This window comes from Cnephaeus nilssonii, assembly GCF_951640355.1.
Source record: "Cnephaeus nilssonii genome assembly, chromosome: X".
Taxonomy (NCBI): Eukaryota; Metazoa; Chordata; class Mammalia; order Chiroptera; family Vespertilionidae; genus Cnephaeus; species Cnephaeus nilssonii.
In genome coordinates, this window is record NC_137071.1 from 29,957,041 (window position 1) to 29,980,771 (window position 23,731).

The 23,731-nt window shown below is 40.0% G+C and overlaps 1 protein-coding gene across 3 annotated transcripts in view; it reads left to right on the forward strand.

The window, feature by feature from the left end:
* RPS6KA6 (ribosomal protein S6 kinase A6) overlaps nucleotides 1-23,731 on the forward strand; it is a gene marked incomplete at its 5' end in the record, with an annotated part of 215,953 nt that overhangs the window by 81,936 nt on the left and 110,286 nt on the right. For all 3 annotated transcript variants that reach the window (XM_079765685.1, XM_079765686.1, XM_079765687.1), the window contains 2 exons: nucleotides 15,608-15,714; nucleotides 17,377-17,414. In XM_079765685.1, the coding sequence (XP_079621811.1) occupies nucleotides 15,608-15,714; nucleotides 17,377-17,414 (145 nt within the window). The remainder of the gene's footprint in view (nucleotides 1-15,607; nucleotides 15,715-17,376; nucleotides 17,415-23,731) is intronic.

The following is a 23,731-nucleotide window of genomic DNA, read 5'->3' on the forward strand; positions in this document are numbered from 1 at the left end:
CCGCTTCTGCCTGCCAGCCTGATCACCCCTAACCACTCTGCTGCCAGCCTGTTTGCCCCCAACTTCCCTCCTCTGCCGGCCTGGTTACCCCTAACTGCCCTCTCCTGCAGGGTTGATCACCTCCAACTGCCCTCCCTTGCAGGCCTGGTCCTTCTCAATTGCCCTCCCTTGCAGGCCGGGTGCCTCCCAACTGCCCTCTCCTGCTGGCCATCTTGTGGTTGCCATCTTGTGTCCACATGGGGGCAGGATCTTTGACCACATGGGGGCAGCTATATTGTGTGTTGCAGTGATGATCAATCTGCATAGTACTCTTTTATTAGATAGGATGACATTTCTTTCTTTTTTTTTTTTATCCGCACCTGAGTATATGTTTCCATTGACTTTTAGAGAATGTGAAAGAGAAAGGGAAAGACAGAGAGAAACATCAAAGTGAGAGGAATACTTAGATTGCTTGCCTCCTTCCTGAGCCCTGACCTGGGCCCCAGCCAGGGAGGAGCCTGCAACTTAGGTACATGCCCTTGATCAGAATCTAACCTGGACTCTGCGGTTGGCAAACCTAGACATTATCCACTGAGCCAAACCGTGTAGGGCAGGTTATGACATTTCTTAGCCCTCCAGCAGCGGACCTTCATTTTTTTCTCCAGGAGTGTGGTGGAAAAGCCCTAGATCACTTTTTTGGATTCTTATACCCAAGTTACTAAGAATATTACCAGTGGCATACAGGGAGCTTAGCCAATGTGTGGTCAGAAAAGGTATTTCCTCTGTAGTTCACACCTATCTCCTGTGATCTCCGGCTCCACCCCTGCCAAGGCCTAAAGCCTCCAGCCCTGGGCAGGGACCCCCAGCTGGCTCTGATCGCCCTGCTCTACCCCCAGCCAAGGCCGCAAGCCTCTGTTTGAGGCTCGGGCCCTGGGCAGGGACCCCCAGCTGGTTCCAATTGCCCACAGACACCCACAGCTGGCTCTATCGCCCGGCTCCACCCACGGCCAAGGCTGCAAGCCTCTAGGCTTGGGCTCTGGGCAGGGACCCCCAGCTGGCTCCGATCGCCCACAGGGGACCCCAGCTTGCTCTGATTGCCAGGCTCCGCCCCAGCGGCCAAGGCCGCAAGCCTCTGGCAGAGGCTTGGGCTCTGGGCAGGGACCCCCAGCTGGCTCGGATCACCTGCAAGGGACCCCAGCTGGCTCCGCTGGAGGGCTCCACCCCAAGCCAAGGCCTAAAGCCTCTGGCTGAGGCTTGGGCCCTGGGCAGGGACCCCCAGCTGGCTCCAATCACCTGCAGGGACCCCCAGCTGGCTCCGCTCGTGGGCTCCACCCCCAGCCAACGCCTAAAGCCTCTGGCAGAGGCTTGGGCTCTGGGCAGGGACCCCCAGCTGGCTCCGATCGCCCTCAGGGGAGCCCAGCTGGCTCTGATCGCCAGGCTCCGATCACCAGGCTCCGCCCCAACGGCCAAGGCTGCAAGCCTCTGGCCAAGGCTTGGGCTCTGGGCAGGACCCCCAGCTGGCTCTGATCTCCCCATTCCGCCCCCATCCAATGCTGCAAGCCTCTGTTTGAGGCTCGGCCCCTGGGCAGGGACCCCCCAGATGGCTCTATCCCCCGCTCCATCCAAGGCCAAGGCCTCAAGCTTCTGTTTGAGGCTTGGGCCCTGGTCAGGGACCCCCAGCTGGCTCCAATCACGGCAGGAGACCCCAGCTGGTTCCAGTGGCCCAGCTCCACCCCCAGCCAATGCTGCAAGCCTCTGGCTGAGGCTCGGGCCCTGGACAGGGACCCCCAGCTGGCTCCGATCGCCTGCAGGGGACCCCAGCTGGCTCTGATCACCTGTGGGGGACCCCTGCTGGCTCTGATCTTCCCCTCTGATCTTCGGCTCCAATATCCCAGTTCCAACAACTGCTCTCCGAGGCTGCAGCCATCTTGGTTAGGTTTATTTGCATATTCCCTTTCTGATTGGCCGGTGGGTGTGGCCGGTGGGCGTGGCTTGTGAGTGTAGCGGAGTGATGATTTGCATATTACTGTTTTATAGATAGGATTGCTATTTGACCTTTATAATAGAAGTGTCAGAGATGAAAGAAAATTAGTAAAATGTATATGAAAATCTTCCTCCTGTCAGAGTCTGGGGCGCGCCGCAGGACCCAGAGTCAGGTCCCCGCCCACCCACGCATGCCTCGAAATTACACCAAGACCCTAACCTGGCCAGCCCCACCCCCACTGGGCGAGATCCAGACCTGGCTGGCCCCACCCCTATCAAGCCCTGCCAGGCGGGGATGCATGGCCTCAGGTTCCTGGCCTGGGGTGAAGGGCATGGCCTGAGGTCCCCCAGCCCAGCACTGGGGTGGGGGGTGCGCCTTGAGGTCCCTCATCAAGCCCTGCCTGGCAGGGGATGTAGCCTGAGGTACCCCATCAAGCCCTATCAGGCAGGGGGCATGGCCTGAGGTCCCCCGTCAAGCCCCACTGGGCAGGGGGTCTAGCCTCAGGTCTTCTGGCCTTGCGCCAGGGCAGGGGGAACAGCCTCAGGTCCCCTGGCCTGGCACCGGGGCGAGGGGCATGGCCTGAGGACCCCTGTCAAGCCCCACTGGGCGGAGGGTGCAGCCTTTGGTCCCCCGCCCCGGCCTCAATCTATGCATCCTCAGGTCCCTGCTGATTGCTTGTTATTGGAACTCCACCTCCGCTGTGGGTGCAGCCACCTTGTGATGGCATGATGGTTAATTTGCATATTACCTCTTTATTATATAGGATTACTGTGGATCTATCCCTTTATGTCTATCTAGATTTGCTTTCTTTATTTGGTGCTCCTATGTTGGGTGTGTGAATGTTTATAAGGGTTATGTCCTCTTGTTAGATTACTCCCTTTATTATTATACAGTGTCTTAAAGTCTCAGATATAAGTATTGCTACTCCAGCTATTTTTAGGTTTCCATTTGCATGAAATATCTATTTCTATCCCTTTACTTGTAGTCCATATTTATCTTTTGTTCTATGTAAGGTTTCATATAGATAGCATATATGAGTCTTATTTTCTTAATTATTCAGCTACCCTATATCTTTTGATTGGCGTATTTAAGCCATTTATATTTACAGTGATTATTGTTAGGTACAAATTTATTGCCATTTTAGTCTTTTAACTGTTCTACTTTTCTCCTTCTCTTTCTCTTTTTCTCTCCTCCTCCTTTCCCTCCTCCTCCTCCCCCTCCTCTCCCTCCTCCTCCTCATCCTCCTCCTCTTCCTCCTTCTCCTCCTCCTCCATCTCTCTTTTCCATTTCTTGTAATACTGCTTTGGTGATAATGGACTCCTTTAATTTTTTCTTGTCTGAGAAATTTTTATTTCTTCAATTTTTAAATGATAGCCTTGATGCTTAACTAGTCTTCATTGTATGTCCTTGCTTTTCATTCCTTTGAAATTTCATGCCAATCCATTCTAGCCTAAATGTTTCTGCTGACAATCTTATGGGAACTCACTTTTAGGTAACTAACTCTTTCTCTTGCTTCTTTTAAGATTCTCTCTTTGCTATTAATCTTTGAAATTTTAATTATGATATGTCTTGATGTGGGCCTCTTTAGAGTCCTCTTGTTTTAGACTCTGCACTTCCTGGGCTTATGTGGCTTTTTCCTTCAACAGGTTAAGAAAGTTTTGGTCATTATTCCTTCAAATAGTTTCTCAATCTCTTGCTTTCTCTCTTCTCCTTCTAGTACCCCTGTGATAAGGATGTTGTTATGCTTCATGTTGTTCCAACGGTAAATTAAATTGTCCTCATTTTTTTAACTAGAGTTCCAGTGCATGAATTTGTGCACAGGTGGAGTCCCTCGGCCTGGACGGTGATCAGGGCCAATCAGAGCTGGCTGGCTGGGGGGAAAGACTGCGGGAGGTTGGCCAGCTGGGGGGAAGGGACTGTGGGAGCTTGGCTGGCCACAGGAGGTTGGCTGTGGGAATGCACTGACCACTTGGCCAGCTGTGGGGTGGGTCCGTGGGTGGTTGGCTGGCTGCAGGAGGTTGGCTGTGGGAGTGCACTGACCACCAAGGGGAAGCTCCTGCATTGAGCATGGTCAGTGTGCGTCATAGCTACTGGCCAGTTGTCTGGTTGTCCAATCGTAACAGTCACTTAGGCCTGGAAGAGGGACAATCCATATGCCCCGCGGTCCTGGGCGCCAGCAGCTGCGCCTGCGCCTGCAGCCTGGTAGAGGGACAAGCCGCCCACCCCACAGTCCCGAGCGCCAGTGGCTGTGCCTGGGGCCCAGGAGAGGGACAAGTCGCCTGCCCCACGGTCCTGGGTGACAGTGGCTAGGGCTGTGGCCTGGGAAAGGAACAAGCCACTCACTCTGCAATCCTGGGCACCTGCGGCTGCAGCCCAGGCAAAGCAGCCCACCCATGGTCCCCTGCAGCTGCGGCCAGCCCAGGTGAAGCTGGCCCAGGTCCTGGGAGCCTGCAGTCAGCTAGAGGGAGGGAAGCCCGGGTCCCGGGTGCCTGTGACCGGCTGGAGGAGGGAATCCTGGGTCCCGAGTGTGGGGTGAGGCAGAGGTGGTTAGGGGCGATCAGGCCAGCAGGGGAGCAGTTAGGAGCAATCAGGCTGGTAGGGGAGCAGTTAAGGGTGATCAGGCAGGCAGGCAAAGCTGGTTAGGGGCAATCATGCAGGCAGAGGTGATTAGGGATGATCAGGCAGACAGGCAGAGGGGTTAGGGGCGATCAGGCAGGCAGGCAAGTGAGTGGTTAGGAGCCAGCTGTCCTGGATTGCGAGAGATAGTCAGACATCCCCCAAGGGGTCCCAGATTGGAGAGGGTGCTTGCGGGGCTGAGGGAACCCCCCCCCCCCCGCATGCATGAATTTCGTGCACCAGGCCTCTAGTACAATTATAAATAGTGCTTCATGAAGTGAACATAAGAGTGTAAAAATCTTTCCAAATTTTTATTTTCATTTTCTTTGGATAAATAGCCAAGTGGAATTGCTGAGTCATAAGGTAGTTCTATTTTTTTTCACATCCTTGCCAACATTTGTTATTCCTTCTTTTTTTTTTATAATAGCCATTCTGACATGTTGAGGTGATATCTCATTATGGTTTTGATGATTAGTAATGTTTACTGCTAATATTTTCTTCTGGGAGTTTTATGCTTTGAAATTTTATAGTTAAGTTTCTAACTATTTTGAGTTTATATCTGTGTATGGTGTAAGGACTATTTCTGGTTTAATTGTTTGCATGTATCTGTCTAGTTTTCCCAATATTATTTACTGAAGAGACTGTCATTTCCCTGTTGTATATTCTCACCTCCTTTGTTGTAGATCAATTGACAATATAAGTGTGGGTTTATTTCTGGGCTCTCTTATCTGTTCCATTTATCTATGTGTCTGTATTTGTGTCAGTACCATACTGTTTTGATTACTACAACTTTGTAATATAGTTTATAGCCATGGTACCTCCAACTTTTCTTCTTGCTCAAGATTGCATTTGCTATTCAAAGTCTTTTGTTGTTTTATAAAAATTTTAGGATTATTTGTTCTACTTATGTGAAAAATGTCATCAATATTTTGTTAGGGATTGCATTGAATCTGTAGATAGTTTTAGGAGCTCTGAACATCTTAATGATAATAATTCTTCCAATCCATGAACATGGTATATCCTTCCATACCTTTGTGTATTCTTCTGTTGCTTTTGTCAGTGTCTTATAGAATTCAGAATACAAGTCTTTATCTCCTTGGTTAAATTTATTTCTAGGTATTTTACTCTTTTTGATGCAATTAGCAATGGGGTTGTTGTTTCAATTTTTTCTTTCTGATCATTTATTATTTATAAATAGTGAACTTTTGGAATAAATCCTACTTGATCATGATATGTTATATTTTCAGTCTATTACTGAATTTTGTTTGCTAATACTTTGTTGTTATTTTTTGCATCAATATTTATTAGGGATATTGGCCTGTAATTTTTTTGTAGTGATTTTGTGTGATTTTGGAATCAGGGTAATGCTGGCCTTGTAGAATGAGTTTCCAAGCATTCCTTCCTCTTTAACTTTTTGGCATAGTTTGAGAAGTATAGGTATTAATTCTTCTTTGAATGCTTCGTAGAATTTACTGTTGAAGCCATCTGGCCTGGACTTTTGTTTTTTTGGGAGGTTTTTTGTTTTTTTAATTACTGCTTCAGTTTTATTTACAGTAATTAGTTTGTTCAGATTTTCTGTCTCTTCATGATTAAATCGTGAAAAATTACGTGTCTATGAATTAATCCATTTGTTCTAGTTCATCAAATTTGTGGTTGTGTAATTGTTTATAGTATTCTCTAACACCTTTTTTTATTTCTGTGATATCAGTTGTCACTCCTCTTTCATTTCTGAGTTTTTAAATTTGAACCCACTCTCTTTTTTTTCATGGGTGTGGCTAAAGATTTATCTGTTTTGTTTTTTTTAACAGGTGTGAGTATGCGAAACAGAGTTTATTCTTGTATTGTTGTGTTTTTTTTCCTTTATTGATTAAGGTATTACAAATGTGTCTTTATCTACCCATTGCCACCCCCCCAACCCTCCAATCGTGCCCTTACCCTCACTCCCTGTTGTCTGCGTCCATTGGTTAGGCTTATATGCATGCATACAAGTCCTTTGGTTGATCTCTCCCCCTTATCCCCACACTCCTCTACCTTCCTTCTGAGGTTTCAGCATCTGATCGATGCTTCTCTGTCTCTGGATCTGTTTTGGTTCTTCAGTTTATGTTGTTCATTATAATCCACAAATGAGTGAGATCATGTGATATTTATCTTTCTCTGACTGGTTTATTTCACATAGCATAATGCTCTCCATCTCCATCCATGCTGTTGGAAATGGTAGGAGTTCCTTCCTTTTTACAGCAGGATAGTATTCCATAGTATAGATGTACCAATGTTTTGTTTTAGCTATTATTGGCATGTAAAAAAGCAGCTAATTGTTGTATGTCAATTATTTTCCTTTATTGATTAAGGTATTACAAATGTGTCCTTATCCCCCCAACACCCATTCCTGCCCTCACTCTCATCCCCTGTTGTCTGCTTCCATTGCTTATGCTTTTATGCATGCATACAAGTACTTTGGTTGATCTCCCCCCTTACCCCCATCCTCACCTACCTTCCCTCTGAGGTTTGAGCATTTGCTAAATGCTTCTCTGTCTCTGGATCTGTTTTTGTTCATTGGTTTATGTTGTTCATTATATTCCACAAATGAGTGAGATCATGTGATATTTATCTTTCTCTGACTGGCTTATTTCACTTAATTTCTCCAGCTCCATTCATGCTGTTGCAAATGGTAGGAGTTCCTTCCTTTTTACAGCAGGATAGTATTCCATTCTGTGGATGTACTATGGTTTTTTTAATCCACTCATCTACTGATGGGCACTTAGGCTGTTTCCAAATCTTAGCAATGGTGAATTGTGCTGCTATGAACATAGGGGTGCATATATCCTTTCTGATTGGTGTTTCTAGTTTCTTGGGATATAATCCTAGAAGTGGGATCACTGGGTCAAATGGGAGTTCCATTTTCAGTATTTTGAGGAAACTCCATACTGTTCTCCACAGTGGCTGCACCAGTCTGCATTCCCACCAGCATTTCAGGAGGGTTCCTTTTTCTGTGCATCATCTCTAGCACTTGTCCTTTGTTGATGGTAGCCATTCTGACAGGTGTGAGATGGTACCGCATTGTCGTTTTCATTTGCATCTCTCAGATAATTAGTGACTTTGAGCATGTTTTCATATGTCTCTTGGCATTCCTTATGCCTTCTTTCAAAAAGTATCCATTTAGGTCCATTGCCCATTTTTTTATTGGGTTGTTTATCTTCCTTTTGTTAAGTTTTATGAGTTCCCTGTAAATGTTGGAGATTAAAACCTTTATCAGAGATAACATTGGCAAATATGTTCTCCCATGCAGTGGGCTTTCTTGTTGTTTTGTTGATGGCTTCTTTTGCTGTGCAAAAGCCTTTTTATTTTGATATAGTCCCATTTGTTCATTTTCTCTTTAATTTCCATTGCCCTAGGAGCTGTATTGGTGAAGATATTGCTTCGGCATATGTTTGAGATTTTGCTGCCTGTGGATTCCTCTAGTATTTTTATGGTTTCCCTTCATATGTTTAAGTCCTTTATCCATTTTGAGTTTATATTTTGTATGGTGTAAGTTGGTGGTCTAGTTTCATTTTTTTGTATGTACTTGTCCAATTTTCCCAACACCATTTATTGAAGAAACTGTCTTGCCTCCTTTGTCAAACATTCATTGAGCATAATGTCATGGGTCGATTTCTGGGTTCTCTGTTCTCTTCCATTGATCTATATGCCTGTTCTTGTGCCAGTACCAGGCTATCTTGTTTATAATGACTTTGTAGGCTAGCTTAATATCTGGTATTGTGGACCCTCCAATTTTGTTCTTTTTCAAGATTGCTACAGGAACTTGGGTTCTTTTTTATTTCCATATAAATTTTTGGAGTATTTTTCTTGATCTGCAATATATGCCATTGGTATTTTAATAGGGGTTACATTGAATCTATAAATTGCTTTGAGTAGTATGGACGCTTGAATTATGTTAATTCTACCAATCCATGAACACAGTATATTCTTTCACTTGGTTATATCTTCTTCTATCTCTCTCTTTTTTTTAACGTTCTGTAGTAAATGGTTTTGTTGTTGTTCTTGTTGTTTTTTGGTTGGCCTCATCTGTTCTTCACCCACCCACCCCCCCCCCTTATTTTCTCACCTTACTCAGCAATTTTTTTTTAAAGACATTTTATTGATTTTTTACAGAGAGGAAGAGAGAGGGATAGAGAGTTAGAAACATCGATGAGAGAGAAACATCGATCAGCTGCCTCTTGCATACCCCCTACTGGGGATGTACCCGCAACCAAGGTACATGCCCTTGACCGGAATCGAACCTGGGACCCTTGAGTCCACAGGCCGACGCTCTATCCACTGAGCCAAACCGGTTTCGGCACTCCGCAATTTTTTTAATGCAGGTACTTTATTGATTTCACCAATGCACTAGTAGATATGATACTAATCAATAGTACTTTTAAATTCTCTTAACCAAAAATATAATAAACTAGAGGCCCAGTGCATGATTGAATCATGCACGTGTAGGGTTCCCTACACGCTTTCACTTTTGATCGTGGGGGAGCTGGCCTTTCGGAAGCCTCCAGCACGGCAGAGGCTTCCGAAAGGCCTGGTGCCCGAGCAGACAGGCATCCAGCTCCCACGCTTTCGCTTTCGATCGTGGGGGAGCTGGGTGCCTGTCCGCTGGTGCACCAGGCATTTCAGAAGCCTCCGGCTCGGCGGAGGCTTCTGAAAGGCCTGGTGCCCGAGCAGACAGGCACCCAGCTCCCCCACTTTTGAATGTCCGCTGCGGGACGTGAGCTCGCTGCCCCAGAGACCCCTTCTGTTCCACAGTACAGCCATGGCACAGACACTGAGCTTGCACCACCGCTGGCGACGCGAGCTCTGCATCCCCCTGGCCCAATCAGCTACCCTGGCCACCCCGAGTCCTGCCCCCTGCGCCTCCCACTGGCCCAATCGTGGGCATAGCAGAGTGATGGTAATTTACATATTACCATTTTATTAGGTAGGATATTTACACTCAGTAAAAATATAAAAAGTATACAGAGGCACCATCTCTCTAAAAGACATAAGTTTAAGAGGTATCAAAATAGGAGACAAACATTGCTCATTACAGGAAACTGTATAATCACTGAATTGTGCAGTATAATTGCTATTAGACTATTATGACTGTATAGTTTTGTTTTTGTCTCTTGCTGAAGTTCATGTTTCAATTTTTAAAGATCAAGAACTTTCATGATTTTATTTACTTTTTCTGTGGTTAGATTTTTATCTACACTACTTGTTTTATTTTAGGAGTTGCTTTAGGGTTTGTAGTATAAATCTTTTTGTAAAAATTGATTTTACATAGAAGGGAGAGAGAAACAGAGACAGAGAGACAACGATGTGAGAAAGAAACATCAGTTGGTTGTTTCTCATATGTTTCCTGACTTGGGATCAAACCCACAACCTTGGTATGTACCCTGATCAAGAATCGAACCCCCCACCTTTTGCTGCACAGTACGAAGCTGCAACCAACTTAGCCACGCAAGCCAGGGCTATTGTATTTAACTCAGGAGTCAGGTATTTATCGTCTCATGCTAAATATGGCCAATTTTTTAAAAATAAAGTTTTACTGCAAAACAGCTATTTATTTAGGTATTGTCTGCTGCTTCTTTTTTGCTTCAATGGCAGTGAAAGTGGATGGTAATTTAATATTAGACGGCAGACATTATGAATTTAGTTTTCTTTTACTCTAAATACTTGTTTTCTTATAAGTAGTATCTGGCTTTGTTCTTGGATGCAATTAACCTTTTAAGTCTTATTTTTATCATTGTATGTGGGACCAGAGTAGAATTTAATCTAGGATTGTTTTTTTCCAATACTGAATCATGACTTCTTAGTACTCTAAATAACACCATGTAATTATGAAGTTTTTCACTCTTACTGGTGGGAACAGGCCCTTTCCTGGTCATTTGTAGGTTCTGCATATTCTTTTACTTAATCCTTTAGGATTGTTTATTTCCTGAGCTCAGGTATTTTCTTCATATTCATAATTGGCAATTTTTTATTGGATGACAGACATTCAGAAATTTACCTTGTTAGGTGATGGATATTTTTGTATTCTTATAAATACTATTGAGCTTTGTTCAAGAATGTGTAGCTAGTTTAATTCTGGTTGTTAAACTGGATCAGAGGTGCATTTAATTACGGGTTAATTTTCCTCTACTCTAATGCAAAACCCACTTGCTTATCTAATACCCTGTGAATTATTAGGTTTTCTGCTCTGGCTGGAGGTAACAGGAATTCTTCCTAGCCTTGTTTGAGCTCCATGGATCAATTCCTCTAATTCTTTCATTGGTTCTTTTCCTGGATCAGGATAGTTTCTTCACTCACATGTGTTGAGCATTTCTCTGCTGAATAGTTGAGGAAGGTTGTATATATAACTCAGTTCTTCTCTTTGTCTGCAATTTTCCCTTCTGTGCTCTATCTTGTGAATTTTACCCTTCTTTTCTTCCCAGACTCTCTGCTTTGTCTCACCACCTCAGTGAGTCTTCCAGACTCTGCCTGACTTAGCAGTACCTACATTGCTGCTTGCAAACTCTTTCCAGATAGTAAGCTAGGACAGTTGTAGGGATTATCTCATTTGTTTCCCATCTCTCAGTATTCACTGTCCTTTTGTTGCCTGATGTTTAATGTCTTGAAAAGTGTCTTTTCATATATTTTGTCCTGTGTTTTACTGGTTTCAGGTGGGAGAGTAAATTCTGTCCTTGTCTACTTCATTTTGTCTTAAAGTGGTAGTCTGAAGGTAGCACTTTAATTGGGTGAATGTGGCTCAACATCTCACTTGCAGAATTAAAATGTTGAGTGTGGAGGAGCTACTGTTGAATCCCAGAGTTTGGAAAGTTGCTATGAAAAAGGAACAGTGTGCTTCTGGGATGCTAGCCAGTTCTTAAGTGGCTAAGGTCTCTGGCTTATATATGTCTCCCTCCAGTGCAGATTATATGGTGCATGAATATAGACTGTGATCTTGGTATGTCGTTTGCTATAGAACAGAATTCAGAATATGGTAGAGTCTGTGTAGAACGCCCTTCCAAGGAGGGTCTTTATAGGACCTTGTTAAAAGCTGATCCCAAGACATAGAGGGACAAACAGTATAACAAGGCTCCAGTATTTATGATTTCATGAGTTAGATTGTAGAAGTGTCAAGAATGTGTATGAGAATTCTTGTAGTCATTTCTAATTTTTTTTTAAACTCTTCAGACCTCCATTCTCGATGTGGGACTATCTAAACCCATACTAGCACAGAGATGCAGTCAGTAAGTTTTGATTCCTAAGTCTGGAATATTAGGTAAGAGCAAGCATTTTAAATGCATTTCCCAAAAACCAATAAATTAGTATATGCATTGAACAGGCTTTGAAAATGATTTAATGGTTATACCTATACACAGCTTATTAATAAGGAGTTTCTTATTGGTTATACTTCACTTGTATGTACAAAAACTGTTATATCATCCAAAATGTAGATTTTTATCTATGCCTTAGAAAAATATTTTAAAACTATATTTCTAGGTTAAGAATTTTATAATGTGCCTCATGCATATTTTAAAAGGATGGTACTTCCTCAAACATCTCTTCTCTAAAATACACATGCACACAAATACACAAAACTCTTAAGTCATGCCCTACTTTGCTAATATAAAGAAAACATATTGGGATGAGTGACTGATAATGGTAAAGTTGCCAATTCTTCCAGAATTAATTTATCAGCTTAAGAAATTCCCAATAAATCCACCAATAGGAATTTTTGTTTGTTTGATATTGACAGAATGATTTTGCCAGCTTATTTGGAGAAGCAAACAGATGAAAAATACCAAGACATTTTTAAAATAAAGAATACTATTTTCTTGCTCTACCTCTTAAAACTTTATAAAGCTGCTGTTATAAGCAAAGCATATTATCAACACAAGACTAGACACATTATGGATAGCCCAGGAATATTCTGGTATATATGACTTAACATATATTAATATGTTAGAAAAATTATCAGAAGTTAAAGACAGATATTTATTGTTCAATAAACAGTATATGAGAAATTGGTTACATATTACAGAAAATAAATAATTTTAAAATGTCATCCTACCCAAAGATAAATTTTACTTATGTTAAAGTGCTAAATCTGGGAAAATAATTATTCTAAATGAAGATGCAGCTGAATGTGTAGTTGACTATTGAATGGACATCTCTTTAATCATTAAAATAATGAAGCAAAATCACACAGAAATGATAATATAAATTTGACTACATAAAATTGTGAATTATTGAACATCAAAAACCAGCACAAAGTGGGGAAAATACTAACAAGTAATATAATGGAGAACTGACATTTTTAATATTTAACAGACTTATACTTATTGGAAAAATCAGTAAGTCCATACTGGAAAATAGGCAAAATCATTACTTATAATTCATTAAAACAATAGGCCACTAGACATGAAGAAAATGTATAGCCTAACAATAAATATTTAAATTAAAGGAATTTATGTCATTTTTATATTAAATTAGAAAATATTTTTAAAGGGGCAATATTCAGTGCTATAATGTATGTGATAAGACAAATGCTTTTATAAACTGCTGATGTGAATTATTGTAACCTTTTTGCAAAATAATTTTTTGAGTATGTCAAGAAAATTGTACTATTTCTTCTCCTTGACCCAATATTTCTTGTTTTATTTCTCAGGAACTCATATTGGAGAAATAATCATGAATATAAAAATATATATGCATGTTGAATAATTATTTAAAATAGTGAAAAACTGGAAATAACCTAAATGAACATTTCGGTAGATTATGGTAAATTAGTATGTTGATATTATAGCACTACTAAAACTTCTTTATAAATAAGTTTTTAAGATATGGGACAATGCTTATGATATAATAAATAGGGGAAAAGGAGGCTACTAAATACTGTGTTTGTGTATTAGTATGATCTCAAATGTGTTAAAACACATATATACATACATACCTGAATGATTTGTATATATATACAAATATATATATTCGTACCTGAATGATTTGATTGAGTATCAAATAGCAAAAGACTAGCAATGGTTATCTCAGGGTACTGGGGTTTTAGATTACTTTCATTTTCTGTGTATTTTTGTTAGGATGATTAGTGAATAGGAAAATATTAATATTAGGGAACCTAAAACTTTAAAAAATGAGTTGTAGCACAGTATATGGCAGAAGCGGCTTATGAAGAAGGGGAAGTTCTTAGGGAGAAGTATTCCTGTGTTCAAATCCTGGGCCTACTGTGTTATTCTGGGCAAGTTCGTTCATCACTGTTTTTTTCTCGAAATGTAAGGTGATGATAATACCTGCCTCATAGTATTGCTTGGAAGATTGTAATAACCTAACGAATGTCAAGTGACTGGAAGTAATTTCTACTTAGTTAAGCTTATTTGCATCCATCCTGAGGCTTTCTACAGAGAAAACTTTGACAAGATAATATGCTTGTCATAAACTGTAACCTCTGCATAGTTCATTTAATTTAGAGTTTGAAAGGTTTTTGTTTAGGGTTTTCTTATATATTAAGTTTCAATTAACATTTTTATTAGCCTTCCTCAGAAGTTAAAGTAACAAGTATTTTTATTCTTAAAATATATTTTATTGATTTTTTTACAGAGAGTAAGGGAGAGGGATAGAGAGTTAGAAACATCGATGAGAGAGAAACATCGATCAGCTGCCTCCTGCACACGCCCTACTGGGGATGTGCCCGCAACCAAGGTACATGCCCTTGACCGGAATCAAACCTGGGACCCTTCAGTCCGCAGGCCAACACTCTATCCACCGAGCCAAACCGGTCAGGGCAGTATTTTTATTCTTAATGAAATATCAAATGGAAATGATGTTCTCATACTTTTGCCATTATGTCAAATGGACTCTTTTGAAACTTAATGAACAGTCTTTTTCTATAAATCATTTTAAAAAGTAGGTGGAGTATCAAAATTTATCTTTAGCTGACCATTCTCTGAAATTTTACCAGTAACTTGAATCTGCATTGTGTAATTCAGTGGTAATAACTCTAAATGGCAAAGCCAGTTATAAAATCGTTATGATACTTCTTTCAAATTTTACCCTTTCCTAATAATCCAAATAACTAATGAAAACGAAAATTTCTAGACAAGTTAGTTGTTTTGCCAATTGGAAGCCCTTGACAAATCTTAAAAATTACATCTAATGATTGAGTAGCACCTAATTCTGTGTGTAAATTAACACTCACTTATGAATGTAGACATAAATCTATAATCATAATACCTCATAGTTACACACATAGCATTTTAGAATTTATGAAGCTTTTTTTTCATCCATGTAAACTAATTTGACACAACAACCTTATTAGATAAACAGATATTATTATCCCTATTTTACAGGTTTAGAAATTGAAGGCCAGAGGACTAAGTAACATTTCAAACATTATACTCTTAATTCTGGTTCCAAGTCCCGTGTTCTTTTCACTCATCCTAGAAGCTCTATTCCCAGGCATAAAATGGTTGAGGAATACAGTGCCATTAAACTGATGTACTTCATTAGCAGAAGAGGCCTGGAACTATCCCTTAGGACAGAGATTTGGTTTAGGATTTTGTTTAATATGAGTTACTAATTTAATACTTTGTGTTGGTATATTAGAGACTTTGAGTTAGTAGAACTGCTCAAAGAGAAAAATCTGAGATGTAATAGATAGTGAAAGATAAAAATAGAAATAGTGGAATTGCCAATGCTAAACCAAAATATCCTGTATACTTTAAAGATCCTTTAGGTATTACTATATTGTAGTAGAGTACTAAAAATGATAATCATATTAAAATAAAGGGTAAATTCTATATAGTGCATTCAGTGTAAGAAGATATGCAAACTACAAAATATCTTTTAGGAATATTTATATTTCAGTAGCTAATATTGAAGAAGATTCTTAAAGTGGTTAATTCCATCTGTTTCTCATATTTCCTTTTTTCTAGATTTGTCTGTTTACTGGTTTTTAAAGAAGTAAATTTAAAAAATATTGAAAAATGGTAAATTATTATTTTATTTTAGGTTCTATTTACAGAGGAAGATGTGAAATTCTACCTTGCAGAACTAGCCCTTGCTTTGGATCATCTGCACCGATTAGGAATTGTATATAGAGACCTGAAGCCAGAAAAGTACAGTTATATTCTCTTTACATATCTCTATTACCAGTGTTCTATAATGACTTTTTTCTCCATTACATCTTTTATTTAAAGATAATATGAAAATATATATGAATTTCACAGCTATATGAAACTTATAGAAAGTAATCTTCATAAGATACCCATTGATTTTCTTTTTTCCAATTATTCACTTTTACTTATTCATATGATAGTGTTTGTACCAATGCAGTATCATTTAGTAGTGAATAAAAAATATGATGCTTTACTGGAATTTGGTATACTTTTTAGCAAAACAAAAACACTGAAATTAAAGTTACAAAGCTCCTACAATGGACTGTTAAACTTGGACAAAATCATTTCAGAAAGCTATGCCATTTAAATTATAAGAACACAAGAGTCAACATTGCAGCTCTCATTATTCTAAGGAGCTACCAAGCAGAGATAAACCTTAATATTGAGTATTACATATGTCAGGTTTCATCCCAGTACAGATTGCTCCATGGCAGAATACCCACATTTAAAATGATAGTGGCACAAAACCACTACTTGACCCTTTAGATATTACAGTGAAATCTGGCTGTGGCACCACTGGCTAAAAACCATTAAGTCTTGCTGCCACAAATGACCAAAAGCCCTTGAATAATCAATAATAAGACACTAGACCATATGGTATAAGCACAATTATAAAAGTGTAAAAGGTGGGTCAGAACTCTGTGTGGCTTGCCTGTGATCTTCAGCTATCAAAGACCCATAACTGCAAACATGAATTTAAATGGAAATAAGATAAAAAGGGAAATTAGTGGAGCAAAAATTCAACCAACATGTTTATAAAAATGGTGATATTAGTCTGGACATTGTTGCTCAGGGTATTCTGAATCCCACTCGTTTCTTGATATAAACTGGATTCCAATGCTTTGACCAAGGATGCTTTCTAAGTAACAGAAGCTTATTACTCTTAATAGTGCAAGAATTTGTATGGCTTTGAACTTCCTGGGCATAGTGATTACAAAGAGATGCAAAATACTGTTTTAATTATTTTAAGGTGTTTCTAAAGATTTTCTATTGAAACTTAAAGTTTATATTTACTGAACTTTTAAAGAAAATGGTAGAAACTCATATAAAGTATTGTTTAGGAAAAGTTGACTTGCTAAACTTAAAAATTGAATAAAAATTAAAGTGCATTGGAACCTCATGGCTTGTGATTTAAAAAAAAAAATGAATGCATTATAAAAAAACGTGTTGGTTAAAGAAATGGATGGAATCTGATTAGAAATGATTTGGCATCCTTATACTGCTCTAACATACAAATCCAGAAATATGTCAAGAATAATTCATTTTAAAATGGGAGTCCAATAGGAGAAATGAATGTGTATACATTTTATGATTAAAATGATGGAGTATTCATTAGGATCTTTAGAACTATAAATGGTCTAGAGGGGTGAGGGCACTTCTTGGTATAAGTAAGTGGTTGAAGTTACTTTGGAAAAAATACATCTAATTTTCTTTCTCTTTTTGTTGTTGGATAACAAGAAAAGCCCATTGATTTTCAATTAATCGTTTATTTCCAGTATTTCAAATAGACACTGACCTATTTTAATTTTGTAAATATTTTTATGAAATGTTTTATCTAAGCTATTTTATTCCACCTTATTGAATGTAAATTTTTATTTACAGCATTTTGCTTGATGAAATAGGACATATCAAGTTAACAGGTATGCAAATTTTCTTATTCTATTATAACCTTGTTTTATATTTTTCATTATTTTCATATTTAACTAAGCCTATTTTTTTCCTTTTTCTTGATTTAATTCGCATTTTATTCTTCTCTTTTGTGTACAAAAATTCATTTAAAGGGTAGATAAGATAGCTCTCAATACGGTCTAATTATAATATCAAAAAATCATACAATAGAGTTGCTGCCCTAATTCAGAAGTGACATTTGATTTTCTAGGTAAAAACACATTATCTTAGTTTTAGTCTAGATTGAAAAGTTATAAGTAGTTATCACATTTGAAAAACAGTGAATTATAAACTTTTAAACCAAGTGTTTACAATCAAAGGTTAATTTTTTTCTTTGCTTGCAAAACATGGTTTATTTTATTTTTAATATTGAGGAATTTATACACTGTGCTTCTTAGGCATAACATATCCTTAATGTACCATTTTAAAAACATTTTATTTTGAAATAATTCTAGATTTATAGTGAGTTGCAAAAATAGTACCAAGAGGTACCCAGCTTCCCTAATGGTGACATCTTACAAAGCTGCATTGCATTATCAAACCCAGGAAATTGGTACATTACAAGTAACTAGACTATATGCTTTACTTGGATTTTACTAGTTTTTGCATACATTTATTTTTTGTTCATCTTTGTGACTTTTTATCACATATACAGAGTTCAATATCACCAGGACAATCAATATTCAAAACTGTCCTACAAACACAAAAAAACTCTCTTGTGCTGTCCATTTATTGTTACACCCTCCCTCCCTTTCCCCTAATTCCTGACAACCAGTTATCTGTTCTACATGTCTAATTTTGTTGTTTTGAAAATATGATATAAATAGAATCATACAGTAGTCACATTTCTGGGCATTTGTCCTAGAGGAATAAAACCGTATGTGCACACAAAAACCTACACATGAATTTTCATAGCAGCTCTATTTGTAATAGTCAAAGACTAAAAATGTCCTAAATGTCCTTTAAACTGTGAATGAGTAAACATACATCCATGCAATGGAATACTACTACCCAGCTATAAAAAGGAAAGGATTTGTGATATATAAAGCAACTTGGATGAACACAGGGCATTTTGCTGAGTGAGCCAATCTCAAAAGGTTACTTATGTTTTAAATGGAGAGTAAATTCTGTATTTAATTATCAGAATGTTAAAACAGATAAAATGAAGATGTGGTCTTTACAGGGACTTTTGGACCAGTACACTTTAAAGGTAAGTTGCTTTAAAATTCCTAAGTATACTCCTTCACTGTAAAGATAAAGTATGAAGCTGTTAACAAGAAAACTCAAGCAAATGTGATAAAGTTCAAATAATGTTTAGTGAATCTTATTGATTCATAGCCTCATTTTCTTATTCATATATAAAATAAGCAAAGTAGATTTAAAAGGATTGAAAGGAAAAGGAAAGAAAAATATGAAGAGGTGAGATTTGAGTTTTATTTTATACTAGTGGCCTGGTGCACGGAATCCGTGCACGGGGGGTGTCCCTCAGCCGGGCCTGCACCCTCTCCAATCTGGAACCCCTCGAAGGATGTCCTACTGCCGGTTTACAGGGATCAGGCCTAAACTGGCAGTCGGACATCCCTCTCGCAATCGGTGACTGCTGGCTCCTAACCACTCACCTGCCTGCCTGCCTGATTGCCCCTAACCACTCTGCCTGCTGGCCTGCTTGCCCCCAACTTCCCCCTGCTGCCAGCCTGCTTATCCCCAAATGCCCCCCCGCCAGCCTGATCACCCCCAACTGCTCCCATGCCAGCATGCTTGCCCCTAACTGCCCCCCCTGCTGGCCTGCTCGCCCCCAACTGCCACCCTGCTGGTCTGCTCACCCCAAACATCCCCCCCGCTGTCCTGATCACCCCCAATGGCCCCCCCCCACCGGCCTGATGACCCACAAATGCCATCCCATCCTGGCCTGATCACCCACAACTGCCCTCCCCTCTTGGCCTCTAACTGCCTCTACCTAGGCCCCGCCATCATGGCTTTGTCCAGAAGGTCTCCTGGAAGGTCTAATTAGCATATTATCCTTTTATTAGTATAGATAGAGGCCTGGTGCATGGGTGAGGGCCGGCTGGTTTGCCCTGAAGGGTGTCCAGGATCAGGGTGGGGGTTCCCTTTGGGTTTGGGGCAGCCTGGGCGAGGGGCCTGTGGTGGTTTGCAGGCCGGCCACACCCCCATGGGGTGAGGGTCCCCACTGGGGGGGCATGGCCAGCCTGGGTGAGGGGCTGAGGGCTGTTTTCAGGCTGACCACACCCCCTTCAGGGTGAGGGTCCCTGCTGGGGTGCCTGGCCAGCCTGGGTGAGGGACTGATGGCTGTTTGCAGGATGGCCACACACCCCAGCGAGGACTCTTACTCTATGGAGGCATGGCCAGCCTGGGTAAGGGGCTGAGGGCCCTTTCAGGCTGGCCACAACCCCTTCAGGGTGGGAGGTCCTGCTGGGGTGCCTGGCCAGCCTGGGTGAGGGGCTGAGGGCTGTTTTCAGGCTGGCTACACCCCCTTCAGGGTTGGGGTCTCCACTGGAGTGCCTGGCCAGTCTGGGTGAGAGGCTGATAGACATTTTCAGGATGGCCACGCTCCCCAGTGACCCAGGCTCCCAGCTACTCCTTCAGCGGCAGCCAGGGCGGGTGGGAAGCTTGGCTTCCTCCGTCGTCGGGGGCAACCCAAGCCTCCTGCTTGCTCCAGCTCCATGGCCACTGCCATCTTTGTTGGGTTAATTTGCATACTCACTCCTGATTGGCTGGTGGGTGTAGCAGAGGGATGGTCAATTTGCATGTTTCTCTTTTGTTAATGTAGATAATATGTAACTTTTATTTTGTGGTACTCAAAATTTACTTGCAAATTTAATTATAATTTAACTAGAGGCCCGGTGCACAGAATTTGTACATGGGTAGGGTGTCTAGACCTGTCCGGCGATCAGGGCCAATCAGCGCCTTCCTTACCACTGCTGCTAGCTGCTGGCTGGGGCCTTCCTTTGTTCCGCACCGTCCCCTGGTGGTCAGTGCTCATCATAGTGAGTGGTCAAACTCCTGGTCGGTCAAACTCCCAAGGAGATAATTTGCATATTAGCCTTTTATTATATAAGATTATTTTCATTTTTTCTTAATAAATTATATCTATTTGTCATGGATGAAAAAGAAAGGTAGGAAAAGAGTAGAATAAATCATACCTATATCTCTCTTCTACATTAAGATTAATTGGGTGAATAATTATTTCAAGTTGTTTTATGTTTAGTCTTATGAACTGTATTTTGCTTTTACACCTTTTGGACTCAAACTAGATGAGGAGGGAAGAGTAGTTAGAATCAATGTTAATTTATAAGTAATGGACACAAGGCTTTTAACGGGAAGAAAATGTGATCTGTATATATACCGTATTTTCTGGCGTATAAGACGACTGGGCGTATAAGATTTTCCTGGGTTAAAAAGTCGTCTTATACGCTGGAAAATACGGTACCTGACACTCTATTCATGAGAGAGACTTGGGCAAAAAGCCTATTTACTATTACCATATTTTCCGGCGTATAACACAACTTTTTAACCCAGGAAAATCTTATACGCCCAGTCATCTTATATGCTGGAAAATACGGTAATATATTGATGTAACATTGGATAAAACCATACAGGTTTCAAGTGTAAACTGAGCAAAACATCATCTGCATACCCATCACCCAAAGTAAATCTCTTTCCATCACTTCTATCCCCCCTTTGCCCTCTTCTACCTCCCCCTACTCCCTTTCCCTTTGACTATCACATACTGTTGAATGAGTCTATGTGTTTTCTTTTTTATATATGTATATGTATAATAAATTTTGTTTATTCCTAGCCAAACTCCTCCTCTCTGACAGCTGACAGTCTATTCTATGTATCTGTTTCTACTTATATTTGTTTGTTAGTTCATGTTTCTATTTATAATTTGTTGTTAGTTCATTAGCTTCCACATATAAATGAAATCATATGGCATTTGTTATTCTCTGACTGGCTTACTTTACTTAGCAGAATTTTCTCCAGGTCCATCCATGCTGTCAGAAAGAATAAAAGTTCCTTCTGTTTTATGGCCGTGTAGTATTCCATTGTATAAATGTACCACAGCTTTGTTATCCACTCATCTACTGATGAGCACTTGGGCTGTTTCCAGAGCTTGGCTATTGTAAATAAAACTTCAATGAACTGGGAGTACAAATATTTTTTTGAATAAGGGTCTCCACTCTCTTCAGATATATACCCAATGGAGTTTCTGGCTTAAAAGGCAGTTCCATTTTTAATTTTTTGAGGTAACTACATATTGTTTTTTACATTGGTTGCACCAGTCTGCATTTCTACCAATCATGCACGAGGGTTTCCTTTTCCCTACATCCTTGCCAGTACTTGCTGTTTGTTGATATATATATGATAGCCATTCTGAATAGCATGAGGTGATATCTCATTGTGGTTTTAATTAGTATATCTGTGATAATTAGTTACCTTTAGCATATTTTTATGTCTATTGGCCATCTCTATGTTCTCTTGGGAGAAAAGTATCTTTAGGATCTTTGCCCATTTTTTAATAGAATTGTTTGGGTTTTTTTTGTTTTGGTATTGATTTTTATAAGTTCTTTATATTTTTTGGATATTAACCACTTATCAGATGTATCATTGGTGAATATGTTCTCCTATTCAGTGGGTTATCTTTTCACTTTTAAAATAAATTATTACAATATATTTTATTTCTAAATGGGATGGAGTATTATTAAATAGCATTATGAGTTGAGAAGTTAGATATTCATTAGCTGGCAGCTCTCTTCCCTAGCCCATCACTCTTTCAAATTATCTTTTCATTCTTTTCCTTTAAATTGAATTTATTGTGGTGACACTAGTTAACAAAATTATACAGGTTTCAGGAGCACAATTCTATGACACTTCATCTGTGCACTGTTTTGCATGTTCACCACCCCAAGTCAAGTCTCTGTCCATCAATGTTTATCCTCACTATATTCTTCTCCACCTTCTTCCATCTCACCTCCCCATGACAATCACTACACTAATGTTGATGGGATATTTTGCTGTAAAAAAACTTTTTAATTTGACATAGTTTCATATTTTTTATTTGTTTCCCTTGCCCTAGGAGATATACCTGCAAAAATACTGCATTGAGAAATATCTGAGATTTAATTGCCTATGTTTCTTTTAGGATTTTTATGATTTCACTATTTAAATTTAAGTCTTTAATGCATTTGGATTTATTCTTGTGTATGGTATATGTTGGTGGTCTAGTTTAATTTTTTGCATATATCCGTCCAGTTTTCCCAACACCATATATGAAAGAGACTGTCTTTATTACCTTATTCATCAAATATTAATTGACCATAAAGGTGTGGGTTTATTTCTGGGCTCTCTATTCTGATCCGTTGCTCTATATGCCTGTTCTTTTTTTATTATTATTCTTTATTGTGTACAGTATTACATATGTCTCCTTTTCCCCCTTTTGACCTATCCCCGATAACTCCCACCACATAGCACATGCCCTCACCCCCTACTACCTATATCCCTTGGTTATGCTCATATGCATGCATACAAGTCCTTTGGTTGACCTCTTACCGCCCCCCCCCCCCCATACACACCCTCTCCTTCCTTCCCTCTGAGATTTGATGGTCTGTTCCATGCTTCTATGTCTCTGGATCTATTTTTGTTCATCAGTTTGTGTTGTTCATCATATTCCTCAAATGAGTGAGCTCATGTGATATTTATCTTTCTGCAGCTGGCTTTTTCACTTAGCATAATGCTCTCTAAGGCCATCCATGCTGTTGTGAATGTTAAAAGTTCTTTCTTTTTTACATCAGTGTAGTATGCCATTATGTATATGTACCACAGTTTTTTATTCCACTCATTTGTTAATGGGCACTTAACATAGGGGTGCATATGTTCTTTCTGATTGGTGTTTCTTATTTCTTGGGATATATTCCTAGAAGTGGGATCACTAGGTCAAATAGGAGTTCCATTTTTAATGTTTTGAGGAAACTCCATACTGTTCTCTACAGTGGCTACACCAGTCTGCATTCCCACCAGCAGTGCACAAGGGTTCCTTTTTCTCCACATCCTCCCCAGCACTTGTCGTTTGTTGATTTGTTGATGACAGCCTTTCTGACAGTGTGAGATGGTACCTCATTGTCGTTTTGATTTGCATCTCTCTGATGATTAGTGACTTTGAGCATGCTCTCATGGTCTTATGTGTGTCCACTTTTAAAAGTGTCTATTTATGTCCTTTGCCCATTTTTTTTGGTCTTATGTGTGTCCACTTTTAAAAGTGTTTATTTATGTC